Source organism: Ursus arctos, unplaced genomic scaffold, assembly GCF_023065955.2.
Source record: "Ursus arctos isolate Adak ecotype North America unplaced genomic scaffold, UrsArc2.0 scaffold_17, whole genome shotgun sequence".
Classification (NCBI taxonomy): Eukaryota; Metazoa; Chordata; class Mammalia; order Carnivora; family Ursidae; genus Ursus; species Ursus arctos.
In genome coordinates, this window is record NW_026622841.1 from 54911912 (window position 1) to 54935695 (window position 23784).

The window sequence follows — 23784 nt, forward strand, 5'->3', positions numbered from 1 at the left end:
CAGGCGTGTTCAATATGTACTGCATGCTTAGGTTTGTTGACAGGACTCAGAGCGTGATTGACCATTGTAAATTATAACAGTTTGTGATTTTGTTACTGCCTTTGTAAATATTCTGGATCAATTCAGGGAAGAGAATGCCCATTGGTTAACTTCTTTTGTTTTAAAGTCTGACTGACTTGGAGCGAGTGCTGGTTCTGATAATAATAACTAAAAATAGTTCGACAAATTACTTACCCATTCTGGGCCTAAGCTTCCAGATAATTCTGGTCCATTTTCCACTGGTATGAACACGTTCTTCTTCACAGCACTGCCAGGAGAAGTAAATGTGCTAATGCATGAAAAATGGCTAGTGGAGTACTTTGGTCACCTGGTGCACCCGCAATTTGAAGTAGGCTTGCTAGTAAATTCTGATCAGTTTATAAAATTAATAAACTCGTCACAACTGAGGATACATACTATTATGGTAAAACCTTCCAGTAGGACTGTTAAGCTGAGTAGGTTGGGTTTTGTTTGACACACACACATTAAGTTGCAGTTTGCTTTAAGTAAAACAAAAAACATATGTATGTCCTCAAGCTGATGTGAAAAAATGATTGTGTGTTCACTGGAACCTGAGGGAACATTGCATTTTTGACTCTTCCAAGTGTTGTCAGGTTAGAAAACCATGTATGACCCAGAGTCACTGAAGGGTGGCAAAGAAAAGAGGGTAAGTGTGAATGCTTTACTCACATAAGCGACACTGCTACTCTGTGATAGTGCATGTGTTGTGATTATTGTTGACTTGAGGAGTGCTTTTGACACTTTGACCCTTTGAAGAGTACTGCCCCAGTCCCTGACACCTCCAAGTTTGCCCAGAACACACAAAGCTTGACAACCACAGTTTGCTTAGCACACAAGGCAGCCTAAGACAGTGTTTTGGGGGGACGTCTTTCCTTTTGCTTGTTTACCCTCGGACCTCAAGGAAGTTGAGGACCCTTATTGAATGAGATTAGAGATGAGGGTTCTCTTTATAAAGATTTATTTATTTGAGAGAGAGAGAGAGCACGCGCACACACAGAAGGAGAGGGAGAAGCAGACTCCCCACTGAGCAGGGAGCCCAACATGGGGCTCGATCCCGGAACTCTGAGATCATGACCTGAGCCGAAGGCAAATGCTTAACTGACTGAGCCACTCAGGTGTCCCTAGAGATGAGGGTTCTGATGCTCTGGGTCTAAGGATCCAATCTAAGGTCAAGTCTTCTGTGAAGACTGCTTCTAGACAGCCTTACCTGTATTCTCTGCCCCTGACTCAAGTACAGAAAGACCTATGGGGCACCTGGTGGCTCACTCGTTAAGTGTCTGCCTTTGGCTCAGGGCGTGATCCTGGTGTTATGGGATCGAGCCCCGCATCAGGCTCCTCCACTGGAAGCCTGCTTCTTCCTCTCCCACTCCCCCTGCTTGTGTTCCCTCTCTCTGGCTGTCTCTCTCTCTCTCTGTCAAATAAATAAATAAAATCTTAAAAAAAAAAAAAAAAAAAAGAACAGAAAGACCTGGTCTCAGGAGGGCCTTTGTCTCCAGAACATACTAGGAAAAGGTCACTTACTCTTAACTTACCAGGTACACCATATGTTTGTGCCTGGAACCTCAGATGCAGCAATGTCATGAGATGAGAAATAGATGTATTTTATCTTTGACCTCACACGTCTGTGTGCTTCTACTCATTCTTCCCTAAGCATGCCCACATTCCTCCTCCTATCAAACCAGCTCTCGCCATATGTGTCCCCATTCATGTGCACAGGTAACTCATCAGAGCACGTTCTATGGCATTTGGCCTCTAATTAGAACTCTCCTCCTCCATTCTGTAAGGATAAAGCTGCTCGTGAGGTTAAAAACTAAGTTAATAAGAAGTAAAATAAATGAGAACTAAGACTTGCACAGTAATAACAACAAATTATGAAACCCTGATGATCTGTCAAGATTTTAGTTTATGAGGGTTAACCATGCTTCTTTGTTTGGGTAATATTTTTTATAAATTGATTTTAAGAATATAAAGAACTGGTAATTATATTACTTATTAGAATAAATTGCAAGTGAATAGAAAGCTTTAAAAATGAATAATGCATATAAACGAAATTAAAACTACAAATACAAGAAATTTTATTAGGAAGTGTGGTTACACCTATTATTAAAATAAGAATGATAATAGAACTGTTTGATATCAAAATTGCTGATCTTCCAACCACGTTATTACACTTGTAGAATGAGTAATATAAGTAATATAACTATTCAGGTAAAATATTTCTGTTGACCAAGTTGTAGCCCTTCCTCCCTGTAGCTCCAGACAAGTGACAGCAGACACATATTTACAATTGGCATTGAAAACCCTTTCTAGCTTAAATTATCAGTAGAAAAGATTCAGATATTATATAGACATATAATATATTTATTAATATGTATTTCTGTTAAGCATTATATGTTGCTATTTCATGATTCTTGAGATAAACTATATTGCTTTTAAGTTGGATTATGAATTCAGCATAAATAACATTTTATTTGTTAATGTTTATATCTTGCTACTTACCCGTTTTAACTACTGAAGTAACAGGTGCCACATAAGAAGGCAAACAATACAGAAGTGAATAGATTTCCCCTATCTTTCTTCAGTTTCTCTCCTGGAGATAATGAAGTATTTTCCTTGCACATCTCTATATCCATTTAGACACATAAGTATCCATATATGTCCCAGGTCTGTTCCTTCCTGCTAATTCTAACAGAATGAGATACTGTACATGGTATTCTGCAACTTTATTTAACATCTGTCAGTATTCAGTGAACATCTCTCTAGTTGCTAGAGTCTAGTACGATATATAGAGATTTAACTCATTCTGAGTAGTAGCTGTTTATTATTCTGGAATATGGATAGCCTAATCACTCAGCTCTCCTCATTTTGATGGATAGGGAGGTGGTTGTTGTTTTCTGTTAAAATGAATATTTCAATAAATTTCTATAAATATATCTCCTTATATTGAAATAGTTTTATTTCTGGAGGTTACAGTTTTAAGGTAGAATTGGTGGGCCAAAGATAAAAGCATTTAAGCTTTTAGTAGATATTGTCGGATTACTTTACAGAAGGTTCTAGAATCAGCAAGATGTGACAGTGTTGGTTTCTGGATGTGCTTTTGAGCATTAATGATCTTTCAAATTTTGTTACTGTTTTATCAGTTTAGAAATGGTACGTCATTATCTTAATTTGCATTCACTTTTTCTCATGTTTTCATTGACTTCTTGTATTTTTTGATTATCAGATTATCTATTTCTGTCCTTAGGATATGTTTCCAGTCTTTTCCTTTTCATTTTCTAGGAGTGTTTTAGTTGTAGTATGGTTGTTAACCATCTGCCTATCATATGTTTTTTGAATATTTTCCCTCGTTCTATGTGCCTTTTCACTTTATTCATGGTATATTTTGTTAAAGAGAAATGCTTAAATTATTAAGTTAAATCTATCAATCATATCCTTTAGGGCTACATTAATATATGATAAAAGTGTCATTAGAATTTCAATCAATCCAAATACAAATTAATTTATTATCAGGAGATGGCCAGATATGAGGTAACATTTGCTAGTTAAACTCTTATTTTCCCTTGTGGCTTTTCACTTTCCAGTCTTGTTTTAGAAGGTATTTTTCCACATTGTCTTTGAACAATATTTTAAAACGAGTTTATTTTTACACTTAGATCTTCAGTCTGAAATTCTGGTCAAAAAGTCTTGCAGGGAAGGGGCGCCTGGCTGGCTCAGTTGTTAGAGTCTGCGACTTTTGATCTCAGGGTTGTGAGTTTGAGCCCCACGTTAGGTGTAGAGATTGCTTTAAAAAAAAATCTTAAAAAAAGAAAGATCGTGCAGGGAAGATTACAGGGCTGGGGAGCCTTCTGGGAAGGGTTCCTCTGCTCTTTAATGATGTACAAGGAAAAATGATCTTTTATCACCTTTGCTATGGGATACCATATGACATGGTGTCCAGGAAAGCAGCAGGTAAGCAGTGACCACAGGGAAACCAGCTGAAAGGACAGCCCTTATGAAAGCTGAGTAGCCATAACTGAATTACAATACCCTCTACCCCTTATTTTGGTTTGCTTCATTTATTCATTCATGTATTCATCTATCTGACAAATATTTATTAAGACTCTGTCATTTGATAGGTACTCTCTTGGGCTTCAGGGATACAATGGTGAATAAAACAAGTAAGTACCCTGCCCGTGCACCTGACTTTCTGATTTATAAAGTCTTCCATTGGTTTTCAATGCATGCATTTTTAAGTGAAGTGAAGCTTGCAGAGATTACCAGAAGAGTGTAGAGAGGAGGTTCTAAAAGCAAACATAAATGCTGGGGCAGACTTTACAGATAAATTGATTTCATCAGGATGTTTTGGCTGCAAATAACATAAAGCCAGCTCATACAGTTATAGTAACAGGAAGTCCATAGATAAGTCACGCTTTGCAGTTTGTTGTTTTAATTGTCTGGTAGTATTACCAGGGGCATGAGTTCTTTCCAGATCTCCCTTGCATTGGTTTCAACCCAACGTTGCTCTTCTCCAGGGTCATAAGGTGGCCTTTGGAAGCAACTAGGAAAACATGCTTTGTTCAAATCTGGCAGAAGGGAAAGAGAAACCTAGAATATAACTTCTTTCTTTCAATCTATTAGGCCAATTAAGTACCAATAATAATAGCCAGGAGATTGTTACAAGCTAATTGGCTTAGTGTTCTTACTCTCAAACTTTAATGTAGTTCAGTGATGTTAGTGTGTCAGAATCACCTGGAAGCCTTGTTACAAGACAGATTGCTGGGTCCCACTCCAGAGTTGATGATTCAGTATGTTTGGGGTCAAGCTCAGGAATTTATATTTCTAACAGATTCCCAAATGGTGCTGATGTTGCTGGTTGAGAATTGCTGATTTGGAGTAATGCAGGTGTACTCTTGCACCACACACTTATCCGAATGGCCAAAATCCAGAACACTAACAGGACCGTTTGCTGGTGAGGATGTGGAGCAAGGGGAACCCACAGTCATTGCCAGTAGGAGTGCAGAACACTATAGCCACTTTGCAAGGCAGCTTGGCCATTTCTTTTTGATGTAGTGTTCCATGATTCATTGTTTGTGTATAACACCCAGTGCTCTATGCAATACGGCAATTTCTTTCTTCTTTTTTTTTTTTTTTAAGATTTTATTTATTTATTGGACAGAGAGAGACACAGAGAGAGAGGGGACACTAGCAGGGGGAGTGGGAGAGGGAGAAGCAGGCTTCCCTCGGAGCAGGGAGCCCGACCCTGGGATCGTGACCTGAGCTGAAGGCAGACGCTTAACGGCTGAGCCACCCAGGCGCCCCCAATATGGCAATTTCTTACAAAATGGAATATACCCCTATCATACAATCCAGCAATCGGTCTTCATGGTATCTACTCAGAAGAGTCCAAAACTTATAATAAACACACAAAAACTTGCACATAATGTTCATAGCAGCTTTATTCATAATTGCCCAAACTTGGAGGCCACCAAGATGTTCTTCAGTAGGACACTAACTAAACTGTGGTACATCCAGACAATGGAATATTATTCAGTGCTAAAAAGAAATGAGCCATTGAGCCATGAAAAGACATGGAGGAAATTTAAATGCATATTACTAAGTGAAGGATGTCAATTTAAAAAGACTATGCATGTATAATTCCAACTACATGACATTCTGGAGAAGGTAAAATGATGCAAACAGTGAAAAGATCAGTGGTTGCAAGAGGTTAGAGGGGAGGGAGGGATGAATTGGTGGAACGCAGAGGATTTTTAGGGCCATGAAAATACGCTGCATGGTACTGTGATGGTGGATACGTCATTATACATTTTTCCAAACCCATAGAATGTACCACACAGAGCGTGAACCCTAATGTATACTATGGACTCTGGCTGAGAATGATGATGTGTCAATGTAGGTTCATCAGTTGTGACAAATGTACCACCGTGGTGGGAGGAGATAATGGGGAAACTGCCGGTGGGTGGAGGCAGGTGTAGATGGGAAATCTGTACTTTCTGCCCAGTTTTGCTGTGAACCTAAAACTAGTTTAATAAGAAAAAAAAAAAAAAAAAAAAAGGAAAAATGTGTATCCTTGGGTCTAGAGATAGGATGAGCTGTCCCTGAGCCACAAGGCAGGGAGAACAAAAGCTGAATAAAATTAGGGATATGTCCCAGATCCCTAATTATTAGAAAGGACAGAGGAGAATGAATGCTGTTTAAGAACGAACAGGGTACATTATATGAGTTGATGAGTTGAATGCAGTATTTGTAGTCAAATTACTGTTGAGAAGTTAGGCAAGGCTTAGTTCTGATCTTGACTAAATGTTAAGTACTATCTATGAATCAGTATCACCTGATAGATAATTAGAAATATCTGCCAAGAATGTTGCTTTTAATTTAAAAAAAAAAATCCTTGAGTTTAGTACTGGAAAAATTTACCATAGGGATTAACTGGAAATCCATTCTTTGTACTCGGCGTGGATCTAACATGGAGTTCAGTTGTAATGAGAGAAATGTATATTACCTGGGTTGTTGAGAGGGTGTTGGGATGCCGTTCTCTGTGGGCCTCTCATGCTTCTGCATGTCTTGACGGCAGAGGCACCAGCGGCCTTTGTTCTGGGCTATCTTTTCAAGGATGTTTGGACAGGGAACAGCCTTGGAAGACACAGTTAGTGCCTCTTTCTGGAGCAGACGACAAGCTATCTTACAGGTCAGTACAATAAAGGTAATCTCTCTCTCTGGAGCAAAAGGCAGGCCGGTTTCTTTACACCCATAAGAAGAGATTTGGATTCCCTGTACCTGTGGTTCTTGAGATGCACCACAGACCCACTGCATGTGAAGCACGATGAGACCCGTGGGACTCTGGGGGAAGGGGAGCCCACAGGAGCCGGAAGCTTGTGCTGCTTGCTGTGACATTCGTAATAAAGTCCTTTGTTTCTGACTTAGGAGTCTTACTTCCTCTGCCAACATCCGTGACATTGGGGCAGGTTACTTGTTAATCTGAAAGGTGTGTAAAATCTCAGGCCCTTCACATTATGACACACACCCTGACAGAACATACTTACAAGAAAAGAGATTGCATTCTTAGTGACTTCATTTGACTCCTGCATTTTGCTGACTGGGAAGTAGAGACATGGGAAAGTGAAAGCAACTTGCACACGTGCACAGCAAGTCTGTTTGCACAAGTGCCCAGTGTGTCTGCTTGCACAAGTGAAGTGAGTCTGTTTGCACAAGTGCACAGTGAATCTATTTATAAAAGTGCACAGGAAGCCTGTTTGCACAAGTACAGTGAGTCTACTTGCACACGTGCACAGCAAGTCTCTTTGCACATGAGCACAGTGATTCTGTTTACAAAAGTGCACAGTGAGCCTGTTTGCACAATGCAGTGAGTTTGTTTGCACAAGTGCACAGTGAGTCTGTTTAACACAAGTGCACAGCAAGCCTGTTTACACACATGCACAAGGCTATTTGCAGAAGTGCACAAGCCTGCTCACACAAGTGCACAGAACTGTTTGCACAAGTGTACAGCAAGTCTGCTCGCACAAGTGCACAGCGAGTCTGCTGGCACAAGTGCACAGTGAGTCTCTTGAACACAAGTGCACAGTGAGGCTGTTTGCACAAGTGTACAGCGAGTCTGCTCGCACAAGTGCACAGCGAGTCTGCTGGCACGAGTGCACAGTGAGTCTCTTGAACACAAGTGCACAGTGAGGCTGTTTGCACAAGTGTACAGCAAGTCTGCTCGCACAAGTGTACAGCGAGTCTGCTGGCACGAGTGCACAGTGAGTCTGTTGAACACAAGTGCACAGTGAGTCTGTTTGCACAAGTGTACAGCGAGTCTGCTTGCACGAGTGCACAGTGAGTCTGTTAAACACAAGTGCACAGTGAGTCTGCTTGCTAAGTGCACAGTGAGTCTGTTGAACACAAGTGCACAGTGAGGCTGTTTGCACAAGTGTACAGCGAGTCTGCTTGCGCGAGTGCACAGTGAGTCTGTTGAACACAAGTGCACAGTGAGGCTGTTTGCACAAGTGCACAGCGAGTCTGCTTGCACGAGTGCACAGTGAGTCTGTTGAACACAAGTGCACAGTGAGGCTGTTTGCACAAGTGCACAGCGAGTCTGCTTGCTAAGTGCACAGTGAGTCTGTTGAACACAAGTGCACAGTGAGGCTGTTAGCACAAGTGCACAGCGAGTCTGCTGGCACGAGTGCACAGTGAGTCTGTTGAACACAAGTGCACAGTGAGGCTGTTTGCACAAGTGTACAGCAAGTCTGCTCGCACGAGTGTACAGTGAGTCTGCTGGCACGAGTGCACAGTGAGTCTGTTGAACACAAGTGCACAGTGAGGCTGTTAGCACGAGTGCACAGTGAGTCTGTTGAACACAAGTGCACAGTGAGGCTGTTAGCACGAGTGCACAGTGAGTCTGTTGAACACAAGTGCACAGCGAGGCTGTTGTTGCGGAAGCCGCTCTCAGAGCCCGTGCTTGCTGCTCCGGGTGCGCTTCGCTCTGCTTCACCACAGGACCGGGCTCTGTGAGTCAAGCCTACAGCCCTGGTTCAGAGTTGATTTAAGCATGTGATGGGACAATAAAAATCTCTCATTTCAAGACAGAATCTGATAAAATTGACATAAACTGTGTGGGGTGGTTAGATGTGTGTAGCATATAGATATAAACTGACAGTTATTCAGCACTAAGAGATACGTGAAGGAATAAAAGATAATTATCTGCCAGGGTCATTTAGGCTGTAACTCTACTAAGAACTACAACGTAAGCTTAGGTGACCTTCTCTATTACTTCTCAATGTGTGTTTGCTTGTTGCTGCAGTTCTGAGGCCAGGTGTCAATTTATTTTAATTTATAAAGTGGAATTCTGACCATTGGTTATTAAACATAACTTCTAGCCAAAAGGATATATAGACTTAGTAAGGTGATCGCATTAAACATTTCATCCTCAGTTAAGCTCTCAGATTAGTCCTGCTCATTTATTAGGTATACATTGGTAATACTTTTTTTTGTTTGTTTTGAAATATCAGCACATATCCTTTTTGCTTTAAAAGGAATTTCTTTGTAGCACCAGGAAATCATACCTCTTGTTCTGTATTTCATCAATATTATACCTGACCCTTAGAGCATACCGATCAAATTGCAGCTTTAATTATTTAAAAGGTTTGTGTTATAATAGTAAGGTTAAGATATTAACTATCATGAAGGGTCTGTAAGCAGGGGACGGAGTAATCTTTCATATGAATTCCAGTACTGTTTCATAATTTTTTTAAAAACAAAGACACATCTTTCTACTTTAAAAATTGGCTATCGCACCTTTTAAAAAGCAATGCTTCACCATGGAAGCTGACAGAACATGGCTCTAGGCTCTACACCTGTGTTTTCACTGAGCCATAGGCCCGTGGCAAAGAAAATTGAATGTTACCAGGGTGACCTGTCTGTAAGCTGGGTCTTTAATTTCATTGTGACTATCGAAGCTCTCACTGTAGCCAGAGTGAAAACAGCAGTGAGGGCAGAGGGATGATTTCTGCAGCTGATCTGGCTCCAGCCATCAGAGGAAACCATTGACCCTCTGTCGTAGTTTGCTTTCCTGACCACCTCTGCCCACCCTGCCTACATATATAAAACATGCTCACGTTCTGTTCTAGGGTAGAATCCTACAGTTTCTAAGAATAACTTTTAGAGAAATCAGCAATATAGATTACTCTGTATATAAAATAATTGGAGATTTAGAAGCAGAAATACCAGCAGTTAGCAATGTATAATTCTTTCTGATGAGGTCATCAGCTGGGCACTTTGGAAGCATTTTAATAATCGGTTTGGGCAAGTATACCTAAGTTACTCTCTTGGAAAGATTATGAATCTAGGTGTTTCATTTGAGACAGATAGTTAACATGTTACATAATGTATTTATTAGTCCAAATGAGCAACATTTAAATTAAACCTTCTTCTCCCAAAGAGGGTGTAGAACCCTTACTACATTTGCATTATTTATCTTTTTCTAGCACTTTATGCTCAGAAAGTGATATCGTTTTAAATAATTAATAGCAGAAATAAAATATAAAGTAAAAACGAGAACAGGAGAGCAGGAGCTCCAGCATCATTGGTGTTGTAGTTCCTGTTCCCTTGTCACCATGAAGTCTGCTGGCAGAGCACAGAGGGTACACAGGAGAGGTCGGGCTGGGGTCTTGGGGGTGGGGGTGGGGCACTGGACTGGCATTTCAGTTGAAGCAGCTTTGGACCCATTGAGAAGGCTGCAGGGCAGGGGGCCAGCTCATCCACTCGTGGCTTCTGTCCCTCCCAGGGTGTGTGTGTGCATCTCCCGGCCCTGTCGTCACCCCAGCCCGGAGTCGCTCGGTGCCCGCTGGCCCTGCTGCTGCCTCCAGGTGTAGCAGACACCCCACTTGCATTACCTGAGCGTCTCCAACTCTCCGTCCCTAAAATGCAACCGAGCATCTCCCTCTTGCCTCAGCCTTCTCCCACCGTGTGCCCCCCCAAATATTTTACTGCCAGTGTCTCTCGGCTCAATAAATAATTCCACAAACTGCCCACTCATTCTGGCCGGAAAACAGGACTCACCCCTTTACTCTTTCCACTGCTTTACCTCCTACAGGGAATCATCGCCAAACCCCACCCATTCTTCCTTCCTAAGCCTGCGGGCCTTGAGGAGGTTTGTGTGCAAAGCCCCCGCGCTGGCTCACCGCGTGCCGTCCAGGCCATCACCCCAGGTGCCGTTTGTTCCCCTCCAGAGTTTCGTTGCCCTACAGTCAGAGCTTTTTTAAAACCACAAATGTCATTGTACCGGGTCTCCACACAAAGACAGTAAAAGGCAGACCCCTCCCCATGCAGCGGCCCTCGGGCCTCCTGTCCCCTTCGGGGCGTCGTCCTCCAGCCCCGTTGTTCTCACAGTCAGCCCGGCTGAGTGTGGGTGCTGTGCTCAGTCTCTGTCTTCCAGAATGCTAGCACGGGGCGGGCAGCGCTTTGCGCCACTTGCTTGCGGTGCTTGGGGCGTGCAAGGCACGTGAGCAGCAGGGCTGGACGGATGGACGGCCCGCGTCGGGCCCCCCACTGTCCGGCTCTGGCCTCCCTGGCCTGCAGCTCTTCCCCCTTGCCCTTCTGCTGCCTCAGCTTCAGCTGCATGGTACTTCTTCACTCCCCTCCCTTCCAGCTGCTCCTTCCTGCAGGGGAGGCAGTGTGAGGGTGGAGCTCTGTGTGCCTGCCCCTCGGATCCCTGCATCTGAGCGCTTCCTCAGGGGGCTTTCCCGAGCTCTGGGGGCCAGGGACCCTTGCGTCCCCTGTGGCCGTCTGCAGAACAGCTGATGTCTCTGCCTCACGGGACGCCCTCAGATTTCACCAGTAATATCTGTCTTATTCATGGCTGTACACGCAGGGCCTGTCCAGGGTGTGCTCTCCACAAATATTTAGTGACTAAATCCATGTCATTTGGAGTCGGGATTAGCATCTAAGGAGCGGTGAATGATGAGGTTTTTTTTCCCTCGGAGGAACCACTGACATCAGTCAGAGCGCAGTGCAGTCAGTGCCATCCCACATCCCTCCATCCTTAGCTCACCTGACCTGATCTCCCAGCTGAAGGCCTCTGAGGGCCAGGCTGCCTTCTGAGGAGCGGCTGTCATGTTCCAGTACCTACACCTAAATGAGTAGGAGGACTACAGCAAGTTCTCTGGAGCTTGTGGGAACCAGGGAGCTTTAGCAAGGCGAGGGCCTTCGTATTCAGGACTCAACGCACCTGACCGGACCCTCCCCAACAGCTTATATTTCAGTCCCGATGGACCTTTTCCACTTTCCTGAGCACATCATTCACTGTCACCTCTCCACACCTTTTCACATGCTGTTCCCTTTCTCAGAAATTCCTTTCTTCTTCTCTGCTTGTTAAATACTTAGCACATCCTTTGTGTAAACTGCGAGGCCTGATCGTATCCACCACACGGACCAGTGCCCTGCCCCTGTGCTGCATAAGACTTTGAACATACCTTTGTTCACTTGAGTCTCCTGTACTTCAAACATGTTTCCTGTCCCCGGCTCCACCTTAGTCTGGAGGATGAAGGAGACAAACAACACAGGCTTACGTCTCCCCATCTCGCATGCGCCGGGGCCTGGCACACACGGGTCGCTCAGCTCCTAGTTCCGTCGAGGTTAGGCTACTTTCTCCTTCTAATGCATTTTCCTGTCTTCTTTGCCACCAGCCTTTTTGGAGAAAATAATCTGTGGAAGGTCATTATCAAGTTATCTCAGCACGTATTTAATGTGTGTTTAGCTGCTTTACTGTCACATAAAAACGTGTGGTAGTAAAATAAAGTAATAAAGCTGTCAATAAAAGCTCCACTTCCACTCAATAGTTAGTGCTAAAGAGCGAGCGACATTTGAGATATCCACCCATAATAGTAAATCGGCATTATCAAGGGTGGTAGGTGATCAGTTTGCCTTGAAATACTGTTAACTTGATGAATAAAAATGTAAATTCTTAGAATATAGTGTGGCCTAGAAAGCAGCGTGTTTCAGCATTCCTTATGGACTCCAAAGAAAGCCAAGTATGAAGTCGCCCTGTGCCATGAGGCCACCTCGTGGTTTTAGAGACCAGCAGTCACAGTCATGGAAGAATCGAGATGGTACCCCCACTGGCACCATCATTAGTGCTTTCTAATTCATAATTTCTACTCGTACACCCATTTTCTTACCTAATCCCCAAATGATTGTGGGGTAGCGAACAGTGTCTTATTTTCCGAATCAGGAAGCTGAGTTTCCAAGAGGTTTTGTGATTCTCAGAGGACACACACAGCTAGGAAACAGTTCCCTATGTGTCTCACTCCAGATCAGGCTCTTTCTGTTGGGGATCAGCTTCTTCACTGCTAGCCAACTAAAATTTTCAAATTGATATGAACTGAGAAAATATTTAGAATATCTCCCATCGTGATTGCTATCTGAAGAGTAACTTCACAGAGTGTGTGGGCTAGGGGGACTCTGGAATAGTTGTAGTCCTAGCCACCATCCGAGAGAGAGGAATTGGAATGCAGATGGAAGTTCTTTCAGAGTCTGGGATACATTTCTAGAAACGTCAAACCTATTGTCCCTGACAGCATAAAACTTTCAGAATTCACGGGAAAGTAAACCTTTATTTCAAAATTATTCTTTGAAGTTGGAAGATAAAAGGAGAGCTGTCTGAGGCCCAATGCTCAAATAAAGGGGCTAAAAACATTTTAAAAAATTCTTATCAGAATTTGAAATGAATGTGATAACAGATCCCCTATATAGTTCAAGTCCTCAGTACTGTGTAACAGGGTTTAAAGCAGCTTAGCTCAGTCTAACACACACAGAATCAAAGCCTTTTGTAGGGTTTTTGAAATGTGTTTTCATTTTCTGTGGAAAGAGAAAAGCAGATTCCTTACTTTTTTGTACCTGGTTGCCTAGGAATATTTTCTATTTGGCGGTTCTGGTCGATTCTTAGAGTAACAGAAACACAGTGGCATTTATCAGATCTGTGATTGCCAGCCATCACCTGGGCAGTGTCGCCCATTGTCTCTGTGTGCTAGAAAGGGTTGGCATTGTTTCAGTGAAGATTGGAAGCTCAAACCCATGGGTGGGAACAGCGGACGCACATTCCCAGCCACAGCCCCTGAGTGAAGGAGCCATGATTTGTTAGAGATTCAAACAGCAGGGCAGGGGCTGGAGTTAACGCAGCATCAGTCTGCAAAGGAAGGTAAGTGTGGAGTGGGATGGGTCAAACTGAGCAAACATTTTTTAGACTTGGAAAATATTGTCATACACATTAATTGATAGTGGTGTTCTGAGTAGGTGTTTTGGTCTGAATTGCCTTCCCCCAAAATGCATACATTGAAGTCCTAAGCTCCAGTCTTCAGACTGTGACCGTATTTGGAGATGGGGATTTTAAAGAAGTAATGAAGTTAAAATGAGGTCGTTAGGTTGGGTCCTGATCCAATATAACTGGTGTCCTTGTAAGAAGAGGCCATTAGGACAGCAGGCAGAGTGCAGGAGATGGCCATCTACAAGCCAGGGAGAGAACCTTCAGAAGAATCCAACCCTGCTGACATCTTGATCTTAGCCTTTCCAGTCTTTTAATTTCTGTTGTTTAGGCCACCCAGTCTGTGGTCCTTCGCTCAGGTAGCCCTAGCAAACTACTATGGTTGGTTACCCCACCATGGAGACTGTCAGTTTAACAGAGCTTTCAAACTCTAACTGCACCCCCAAATCTATCTTTATGTCCCTACCCCCCACAGTGTGCCTCTGGAGAAACAGGTGTAAAAGTTTATGTAAGCCCTTGTGTTTCAATATGAGTTTATAAGGATTATTCTTACATTATAATTAGAAGAAGGCTGACTCAGTTGTGATTATGTGCGTCAGTTGAAGCTGTCTAAGCCACTAGTAAAGAAACATGGAGGGAAATATTTACTATGTCTAATTGTTCTTAAATTATTAATAGCATAAGCTGTCACTTCACAATACTTAATATATAATAAACAGTGATGGGGAAGAACAGTCCTGAGTGTTTCTTGTCAGTGTTCTCGTCATTCTACCATGTAACCATTTGCAATGAGCAGAGGGCAGACCTGCAGCCAGCAGCTGTCAGTCACCCTCGGGGCACAGAGGACAGGGAGTAGGGACTCTGGTCTCCAGGACACAGTGAAGTGATGCCGACGTGGACCTGGGTGATGTTTTGATTCCTATTTTAACCGGTTTAGAAAAAGCCATGAAAAACAAATGCGCTTAACGCTCTCATGAGTATCATGCTAATTTTTAAACATATCATTTAAGATTAAAAACAGTGTTTTGTTATGATTTGTTTGTTTTTTTCACAATGCTTTATTGATTATTCTTGAAATTTTAAGTAAAAAAGTCCTTTTACTCTTCTTTGATGTCCTCAAAAGCAAATATGTATTTGAAAATAAAATTATTTAGAGATTCTTCCAATAATCTGAAATTTTTAGTGAAATAAATGTAATTCTTTCATAAGTTTGTAGTTTGAATAGAACGAATAGAACCTTTCTAGAGCTGATTACAGAAAACTCATAGGAATCCCTAGTGAGGGCTTTTAATTTTTTTATTGTGGTGAAATATGCATAACAAAGCACTTATCATTTTAACCGTCCGCAAGTGTACAACTCAGTGGCGTTAAATACATTCACAGTGTTGCATAACTGTTGCCACCGTCTATACCCACAATGCTGCTATCATTCCCAACTAAAGGACTCATTAAACACTAACTCTACTTCTCTCTTCACCCCCAGGCTCTGGTAACCTCCACTCTATTTTTTGTCTCTTCAAATGTGCCTGTTCAATCCTTCGTCTAAATGGTGTGTGTTCTTCTGTGTCTGACACATTTCAGCACAGTGTCTGAAAGGCCCATCCGTGTTGTACCGTATATCGGAATTCCATTCATTGTACGGCCAAATACTGTTCCGTTGTGTGTATAGAGCACGTTTTGTTTATCCGTTCACCTACCGATACGCGTTTGGGTTCCTTCCAGTGCTGCAGTGAACATTCATGTACAAGAATCTGTGCGGATTCTAAGGGGTTTTGATACAAGTTGGATTTAGGCCCCACGACATTTCAGGTTGAGCTCAGTGGAAGCCTGGTGGAGATCAACTGCAGAGTAAATAACTAACACCTAAATGTTAGAGAAAATGGTACCTTTTCTTAGATATTTATCTCTACCTTGCCTGTTGCATTAATATATATTTGATTAATATTTATTGGATTGAAATCAGGGGAAATGATGTATGTGGTTGGGTGTGTGCGAAGTATGGACCGTGTTTGCCTCTCGAAGTGTTTCTTTGCAGCGGGTTTGTCTGCGGTTATAGTCGAACACAGGAGGCTCACCTGCACACAGCCTGCACTGATCACCTAGACAGAGGAGTGCCTTCCCCTGCACAGTGCCTTTTAATAAGTTGTCTTTTTCATTTTGAGAATATGCTGTGTGTTCATGTCAGCCCGTTTCCATGTGTATAAATGATGGTGGGGCCTTGGGGGCAGGGGTACGGGTGGATTGCAGGAAACTTGTCTCAGTGTGGCAGGTTTTACAGGTGACAGGGTGTTTTTAATGGTTTCTTACATGAATGATTATTGTAGCTAATGGAGGCCTTGTGGAAATGATTCAGATTAAGCTCCTAGTTTGCTAGAAGCTTACTGACCCAGTATAATTGAATGTAATTCAGTGGAATCAGTGAATTTAGATTCTTCCAGTTAATATCAGTGTATTGAAATTGAGAATGAAAAAACCATGAATGACGTTCCTAATTTGCTTTTCTACTTATGCCCTGACATCAGAGGAAATATTATGAAAGAATTGGGAAATGGAGAAAATGAAGTCTCTTTGAAAACCCTTCTCACCCCACCCACTTTTAAAGACCAAGTGTGTTGGTCACCATTCTTTAATTGAGGAATAATGCAAAATAGAGGGTTTAGAGTTTATTCCAGTGACACAGTGCTTTTAACCACTTGAGGATTGTGGGGACTTTGGCAGTAATGTTAATGGAATTACTGTTTTTTGGGACTGGACAATGGCTCACGATTGGGGGGGGCAGAAAAAAAGAAAAGAAGGACAGAAGGAAGAATGGAAGGAAGGTAGGGAGGGAGGGGACAAAAAAATGAATTTAAGGCAGTCTTCAGAAGTAACTATTAAAATAAGACAAATGTTTGTTTGCAAGGCAGTAGCACCTAATAGAAGCCAGGGTCTTAATCTAATTAGCATCCTTGCAGCCAAGACTTTTTCTTAAAGAAGGGAACTGGCTGCAGGAAGGAGATTTATATTTTTTCGGTAGCAACCTATTCTAGCAACTTCACATAGAATGTTTTTGGTTTGGTTCTGTTTTAAACTAATGAGATGTTAGATGCCCAACTCAGGAGAGCTTGTTTGCATTAGTGACTGTGTGACACTAAGGTTTTTGCTGATGGTCCATGTGTTCCTGAATCCCAGAAAAACATGAGTGGTGAGTGTTGGAAAGGCTTATGTGTAGAAAGCCCATAATTTATGGAAATGATGTAAGAAATAGCCCATCATAAGATATATCGGTGATGTTGCAGATTCGTAGGATGAACAAACTCTTGAGAAGTATAATGTTTGGCTAAACGTTTGGGCATCCCATGGTCCGGTCAACTTGACCATAAAATTAACCGTCACAATCATGAATGCCAGAAACATACATTTAATTTGGAAACAGCTAAAAATTGTGCTGTTTTTAGGCAAAAGGCCATATAAGATAAACTGTTAATCAATGTATTAGAGGGGCAGATGGATGTTATTAATCAAATCCATTTGTTTATGCCACTCTCTTTGATTTGTTATGGTCTTACTATGTATCCGTAAAAAGATAATGTGTTTGGATTTTTACAGATATATTTGAGTAACAGGGTTTTATTTCTTATGAGAGCCTCAAGTTAGTTCTCATTTTTATGCAAAAATAATTATCGATATGGGACAGAGCCTTAGTTAAGCGAAGAAATAATCACCCTCTATAATTCAGCTGGAAATAGGACCCTTACAAATAAATATCCATATTTACAGACATCAATCTAAGGATATTTGATCTACCTTTTAGACTCAGGGGTTTTTTTTAAGATTTTATTTATTTATTCATTTATTTTATGTTCAGTTAGCCAACATATAGTACATTATTAGTTTTTGGTGTAGTGTTCAACAGTCCATTAGTGTGTATAACACCCAGTGCTGATCACAATACGTGCCCTCCACAGTATTTATTTTAGGGAGGTGGGGTGGGGGGCAGAAGAAGAGAGAAAATTCCAAGCAGAGTCTCCAGTGAGCATGGACCCCGACAAGGGGCTCGATCTCACGATCCCGAGATCATGACCTGAGCCAAAATCATGAGCCAGATGCTTAACCAGCTGAACCACGCAGGTTGGCCCTTAGACCAAGTTTGATAGAAATACAGCAGTGTACCTTACAAAGGCCACCTCACCCACTGGAAGTCATCCATCATGGAGCCACAAGAAGAGAGAGGAAAGCAATCCATTCTGGATGCAGTATCTGCTAAATGTTCTGTAGGGAAGTCAACAAAGTAGTCGGCTTTTACAACAGCTAAGAGCTTTTCCAAAGACGTATTCACCTTCTTCAGTGCTGGCAGGCACTTGAATAAACTCCTCGAGTCGGAACACGGTAAATGGCTTAAGACATATGAAGAATGGTGGATGGAATAAATTGGTGAAAACATGGTGGGCACCAAGGAAAGAGAATACCATTCCAAAATCTTGAGTGAGAAATGGCACTTTAAAGCAAGCCGCAAATGTCTGATCTGAGGCAGAATGGTAAGCCGCGGAAGCTCCAGCCAGCAGAGTGGCGTGCTTGATTCAGCACGTCCCTGAACTCATCAGCCCTGCAGCTGCATCCTTCCTCACTTCCTGCGACAGCGCCGGGGAGGGAGCGAGCCATCAGAACTGTCTGCTGAGTAGGGCTGGCACTTTCCATTCCTGTGTCCTCTATGAGGGCACAAAACTGTAGGCCCCTCAAACGCCAGGATGGAGCTCTGGTTCTGCCTGGGGGTGCAGGTGCCTTCACTGCCAAATACTGCCCCCTCCTCGGCTTTGAATGGGCAAAACCGTACTGATAGTGGGACGTGTGTGTGTGTGTGTGTGTGTGTGTGTGTGTGTGTGTGCGCGCGCGTGTGCCTGGCCTGAAAGGTTTTCTGGAAGTTCTACTGGAAATTAACAATATCGCCTGAGAGACTAGACTCAGACAGTCGTTCCTGTGCTGATAGAAGTCGGGATGAAAGGTGTGGTTTGGCATTTGCCTCTCTACCAGGCTCCATGCACACTGACTTTTGTGACTTCGGAGGGCTCTCCCTCAGATATATATTCCAAAATTAGAAATAATGATGGAATGATTCCAAGAATTGCATGGACAAGCCTACGTTGCTCATGGGCCACACACCCCTTTCTCTGTACCGATCTTTCCTCCGTGAAGAGCCAGGCCATGTCCCTGCTGACTGCCTCTCTTTGCTGGAGCCCAGCAGCAAGTTGGCCTGATGAGGCTGCTGATGGCAGGTGACTGTCAGGTATGTGGAAAACGTGTAGGCAGAAGGCTTTAACACTGGTCTTACTGAACAAAGCATATCTACTACCATTAACACATGCATTTCTGTCTCTAGCTCGGAGTTCACTGTCAGTGCCTGCTGTGCGTTACAATTGATGTTTTCCTTTCCTTGAGCAGGGCTGCCTCGGCTAATGTCATTAAGGTTCAGAATTTAAAAAGAGTTATTGTTAAGTGTTGAAAACGGCTCCTGATTATTTTGGCCATCAATGGACCACACGGGCTGGATAATAGGAAAATTGCAGGTCATCTACCCCCTCACATTCAAGCTGCATTTAGATTTACGAGACCCTACCCCAAGGCAGAAAAAACGCACACCTGGAATGGGCGGCTAATAGACACTTAGGGGCCTTAATGGCGGGTATACATATATACACATAGTCTCTATCGTCTTATGTGAGCGCGGTTTCTAAAAACTTCATTAATGCTGAAAAGCAAGCCCTGAGAAGGGAATGAATCTCCTGCCCTCGGAGTGATATGTTCAGGTAGCAGAGCAAGCACTTCCTTGCCAGCTATGACTTGACCTAAACACGTGCTAACTCCTTTGCACCCACCAGCACCTGCTCTTGAGTAGGTGGGAATCAGAGCCAATGGCAGAAATGACACAACGTTAGGCCATCGGATGCCTGACATGGGATGGAAAATTCTGGTAAGAAAGAGAAGTGTGGCTAGGAGGAGCTGGGCGTGTTGTTTCTTGGTTCTTGTGAGGACCTATATATTCTACTGTGTTGGGGTTCTCAAAGTATGGTCCCCACACCAGGCTCATCAACCTATGTGAGAACTTACTAGAAATATAAATTTTCAGACCTCCAGCCCAGAGGCATTGACTCAGAGACTCTGGGTGATAGGGCCCACCAGTCTTGTACTAACAGGTTCTTATGGTGATTCTGAGGCGTTCTAAATTTGGGAACCAATAAATAATCACTTCTCAACATAGGTGAGATAAAGCGAATTTCACTTCATCTTTCCGTGATCTCAACCCTCTGGCTGCTATGAGGCGTCAAAAATGTTCCTGCATCTCTACTCATCAATATGACCAGCACGTCAAGAGACTAATGGGTTTGGGGAGTGAGTATATTTTTTAAGATTTTATTTATTTATTTCAGAGAGAGAGAGCGAGTGCACATGAGCAGGGGGAAGGGCAGAGGGAGAAGCAGGGCCCCCGCTGAGCAAGGAGCCTGATGCAGGACTCAATCCCAGGACCCTGGGATCATGACCTGAGCTGAAGGCAGACGCTTAACCGACTGAGCCACCCAAGCGTCCCTGGGGAGTATTTTTTAATTCCAAATTTTTCTCTTCTATTAAAAACTGAAGTGTGTAGTAATATCCTCTAAAAATTATCTACTGGGATCAAAAAGTGAAGTGGAATATAATGGTCTGATGCTTGCTTTGGGGCATTTATTATCCAGAGTGCTTCTCCCTTTGCCGTGGCTGAGAAAGAGAGCTGGCGAAGTGGGCATCTCATTTCTAGACTCCAGAATGGGTGTCCTCCAAATGGCAGAGAGAGGAACGCTCCTCCATCAGAGTACGTGGATCCTACACTTGCGGAAGGTCTCCTCTGAACTTTTTTTTTTATAATAATTTTTATTTTGTTATGTTAGTCACCATACAGTACATCCCTAGTTTTTGATGTAAAGTTCCATGATTCCTTATTTGCGTATAACACCCAGTGCACCATGCAATACGTGCTTCTTGCGTCTGCTCAGTGAAGGACAGACTGGACCCTTCCCTCATGCCATCTTGAAGATTACAGAGACAAAGCAAGATGTAAACCTCGGCAGAATAGTCCTAGCTGTGGCTCAAAGCTCTAAACTAAATCCCTGGGAGTTAATTAGTTATGAGCATTAAAGATTTTAAGAGAGTGTGTATTTCTTTGCAACCATGTAAGTGCACCATTAGTTCAACGGCTTCATGTCCCACACATCTGAGAGCCTGTGACCTACAAGGCGGCCTCCCTTAATTCTGTGCTCCTTGTGCTGCCTCTTGGCCTTCTGCCTGGGACCATTCTATTTAAGGAAGCTTATGGAAAAAAAGAAGAGGAATATTCACTTTCCTTTTCTTCCCCAGGGGAGCACCAAGTTCAGTCACTCATTTCCTGCCAGAAGCTCTGAGAGTATAATAATAGTTCTGGCAAATGGGAGCAGAGTGAATACTTTCCACACTTGAAAAGCGTTTACTTCAACTTTTCTGATGGCCAGGTGTTGCCTGTGTAGAAGGTACATACCTCTGGGAAAAAAATGGTAATTCTTTCTTCCGGGACTGACCTGTGAACCTCCATGAGCCCCGTGCAGCTTGCAGAGCTTATGCCAGTGGGTGAGTCTCAGCTGTGCATTGAATTTCTCTAATCCAAATCACCTTCTCTGATTTGAGGGTGAATCGAGGATTGTTTTGAAGGCTAAAAGTGATTTGGGCTTTAAATGGAAAGCAGCCAGTCATTTAGAGCGAGGGTTGAGAGGTTGTATGTTATATAAGCCCCTTGTTTTAAAATAATGAAGGAGAAGCATAGAATCACTGTAATTTTGTAGTTCGTGGATTTTCCCCGTTTTTATGTAAATTGTGTATGTGTGTCTGCCATGTGAGTCGTGTCTATCTTGTAGGGAATTGGATAGAAAAATTGCTCAGGCAATTCATATTGATAACATTTGGCACTAGTTAGCATATTTTGACTGGCTGTTTGCCTGCTTATCTAGTGGACTTAAAAAAAAAGAAGAAGAAGGAGAAGAAGAAAGCATAAAAGCTGCTCTCACAGGCTTGGAACTGACTAATACGAAGATGGGGAGGGTGTAGGTCTGAGTCAGTATCCTTTGCAGCCATCAATAGTTCAATTTCAATGATGGCTGACGTCCGACATGACAGAAGAAGGTCAGAATGAGGGAAAACCTGTAGCACCGGGGCAAGAAGAGATACAAATTGCCACAGATTCCACAAAGCTGGAAGGAACTGTGAGGGCAGCTCAGGCCTCATGGCAGAAGTCGGAATAAACCGAGAATCATAGGAAGAAACTCAGCCCCCACCCTACTTTTACAGGACGCTTGAATTTGTTTTTATTTATGTAAGCCTTGTATTTGTTGATAAGTCTTTTCCCTTAAATGGTCCCCCCTCACCATTGCTTTTCAGTGAAGATTTTTTGGGTGCATTGAAGTAATGACCGAATTTGCATTTCGGTGGACTCCAGCCATCCAGTTATGTAATGATAAGCACACGCTATATTGTGTTTTCCAAAATCATGTTTGCCACTTGTATAACTGAATGTGAAATTTATTTCAGAGCTTTTTGAAAGAATGGTCCATTGGGCACTGCTGGTGGGTCGCATGACAATACACCTCAAGGCGGGGTAACAAAGCTTTGGAACAGGTAGATCTCAGTTAAGGAATCCCCTTTGATGATCCTGTCAGCTGTGCTACAGACAGACAAAATCCTCCCCGGAAGAGCCACGAGTGTAACAGCTGCGTAACTAGAATAGCTTCAGGGACTGCGTCTTGTCCTTATCCTGTTAGCGCAAACAGGCTCACTTCCAACAAAATCCTGTCTCTTCGAAGTTTTTCTTCTCTGGCTCTAGCCTTCTGATGCCCAAATATTGCTTCACTTCGATACACGATTGTCTACCTTCAAAATGCTTTTGCACAAGTAGTTCCATCTAACGCCCAGAGCTGTGGCTGTGCTTGACATAGTTTCCATTGTATAGATGGATAAACCGCAGTTCAGCAAAAGGAGGACTGTCCCTGAGTATTAGCAGTGAGCAGGGTCACAGGTCTGCATCCCGGACTCCTGCCGCCACCTCCCGTGGCATTTCTCGTAGAAGACTGCTTTTTGTCACCTCGGGTGGCTGCTCCCATTTTAGAAGCCTCCTACTTCCTGGTTACCAATAGTTGTATTATCATTACTATATTATTATTGCACAGCTGAAACTCATTTATACTTAAACACTGCCTCAATCTGCCTTTTACTTTCGAATTATGGAATAAGTGGCTTTTCTTTTTCCCTTATGAAGTGATTTCCGGAGCTCCAGCGGGCAAAGCCATATTGGAGATGGGGGATAGCCCTGAGCAGCCCCCCTACTGGAGCTGTGGAGCTCTACCTGTAAGCGGGAACTGAGTTTATCTGATTTTAGGGTGACTTAGGGGTGCAGGATACAAGGATTATGATCCCTTCGTCTTCCCAACCTCTGATGATTGCCTGTGGTCGCTGAAGGCCCGAGTGAGGGTTTGTTGGAAGGATGAACTCGAGACCTTGCAAACCAGCTCCTGCCAGGCCTGCTGCCAACTGGCACAGGTTTAAGTGCGTTTTGACTCTCAGTTAGAACAATCTATTTTTACATGGCTAATAGCTACCACTCCGTGAATTACTACTAGCTCATGCCCTGTGTCTCAAGTAAACATTTATAAATATTTGGAAGAGATGTCAGAGAAATCTCAACATCCTTATAAAACTTTATTTTAAGAGTAATACTTGTGCCTGTTGTGGGGGGAAAACTCAGAGCCGTGATCAGCGTTTCTGTGAGTGAGGCCCACGTGAATTTCCATGATCCTGTCGGCCTCATGAATGTGTAGCAGAAAACATTTGCATGTTACATGATGAGGCTTCCTGTCTGGCCTTCCTGTTCTTGGTTAATCGTAAATATATTAGAAAGTTCTTGCATCGAAATTGTTGTTGGTATAGAGCAAAAATGCATGTGG

General features: G+C 43.0%; 1 protein-coding gene across 6 annotated transcripts in view; it reads left to right on the forward strand.

Annotated features, from left to right (window-relative positions):
- Positions 1-23784, forward strand: part of PTPRM (protein tyrosine phosphatase receptor type M) — a 742830-nt gene that overhangs the window by 367614 nt on the left and 351432 nt on the right. For 3 of the 6 annotated variants that reach the window (XM_044382848.3, XM_048218445.2, XM_057313236.1), the window contains exon 8: positions 4176-4217. The exons of the other annotated variants lie outside the window; for them this stretch is intronic. In XM_044382848.3, coding sequence (XP_044238783.1) covers positions 4176-4217 — 42 coding nt within the window. The remainder of the gene's footprint in view (positions 1-4175; positions 4218-23784) is intronic. 6 annotated transcript variants of the gene reach the window in all.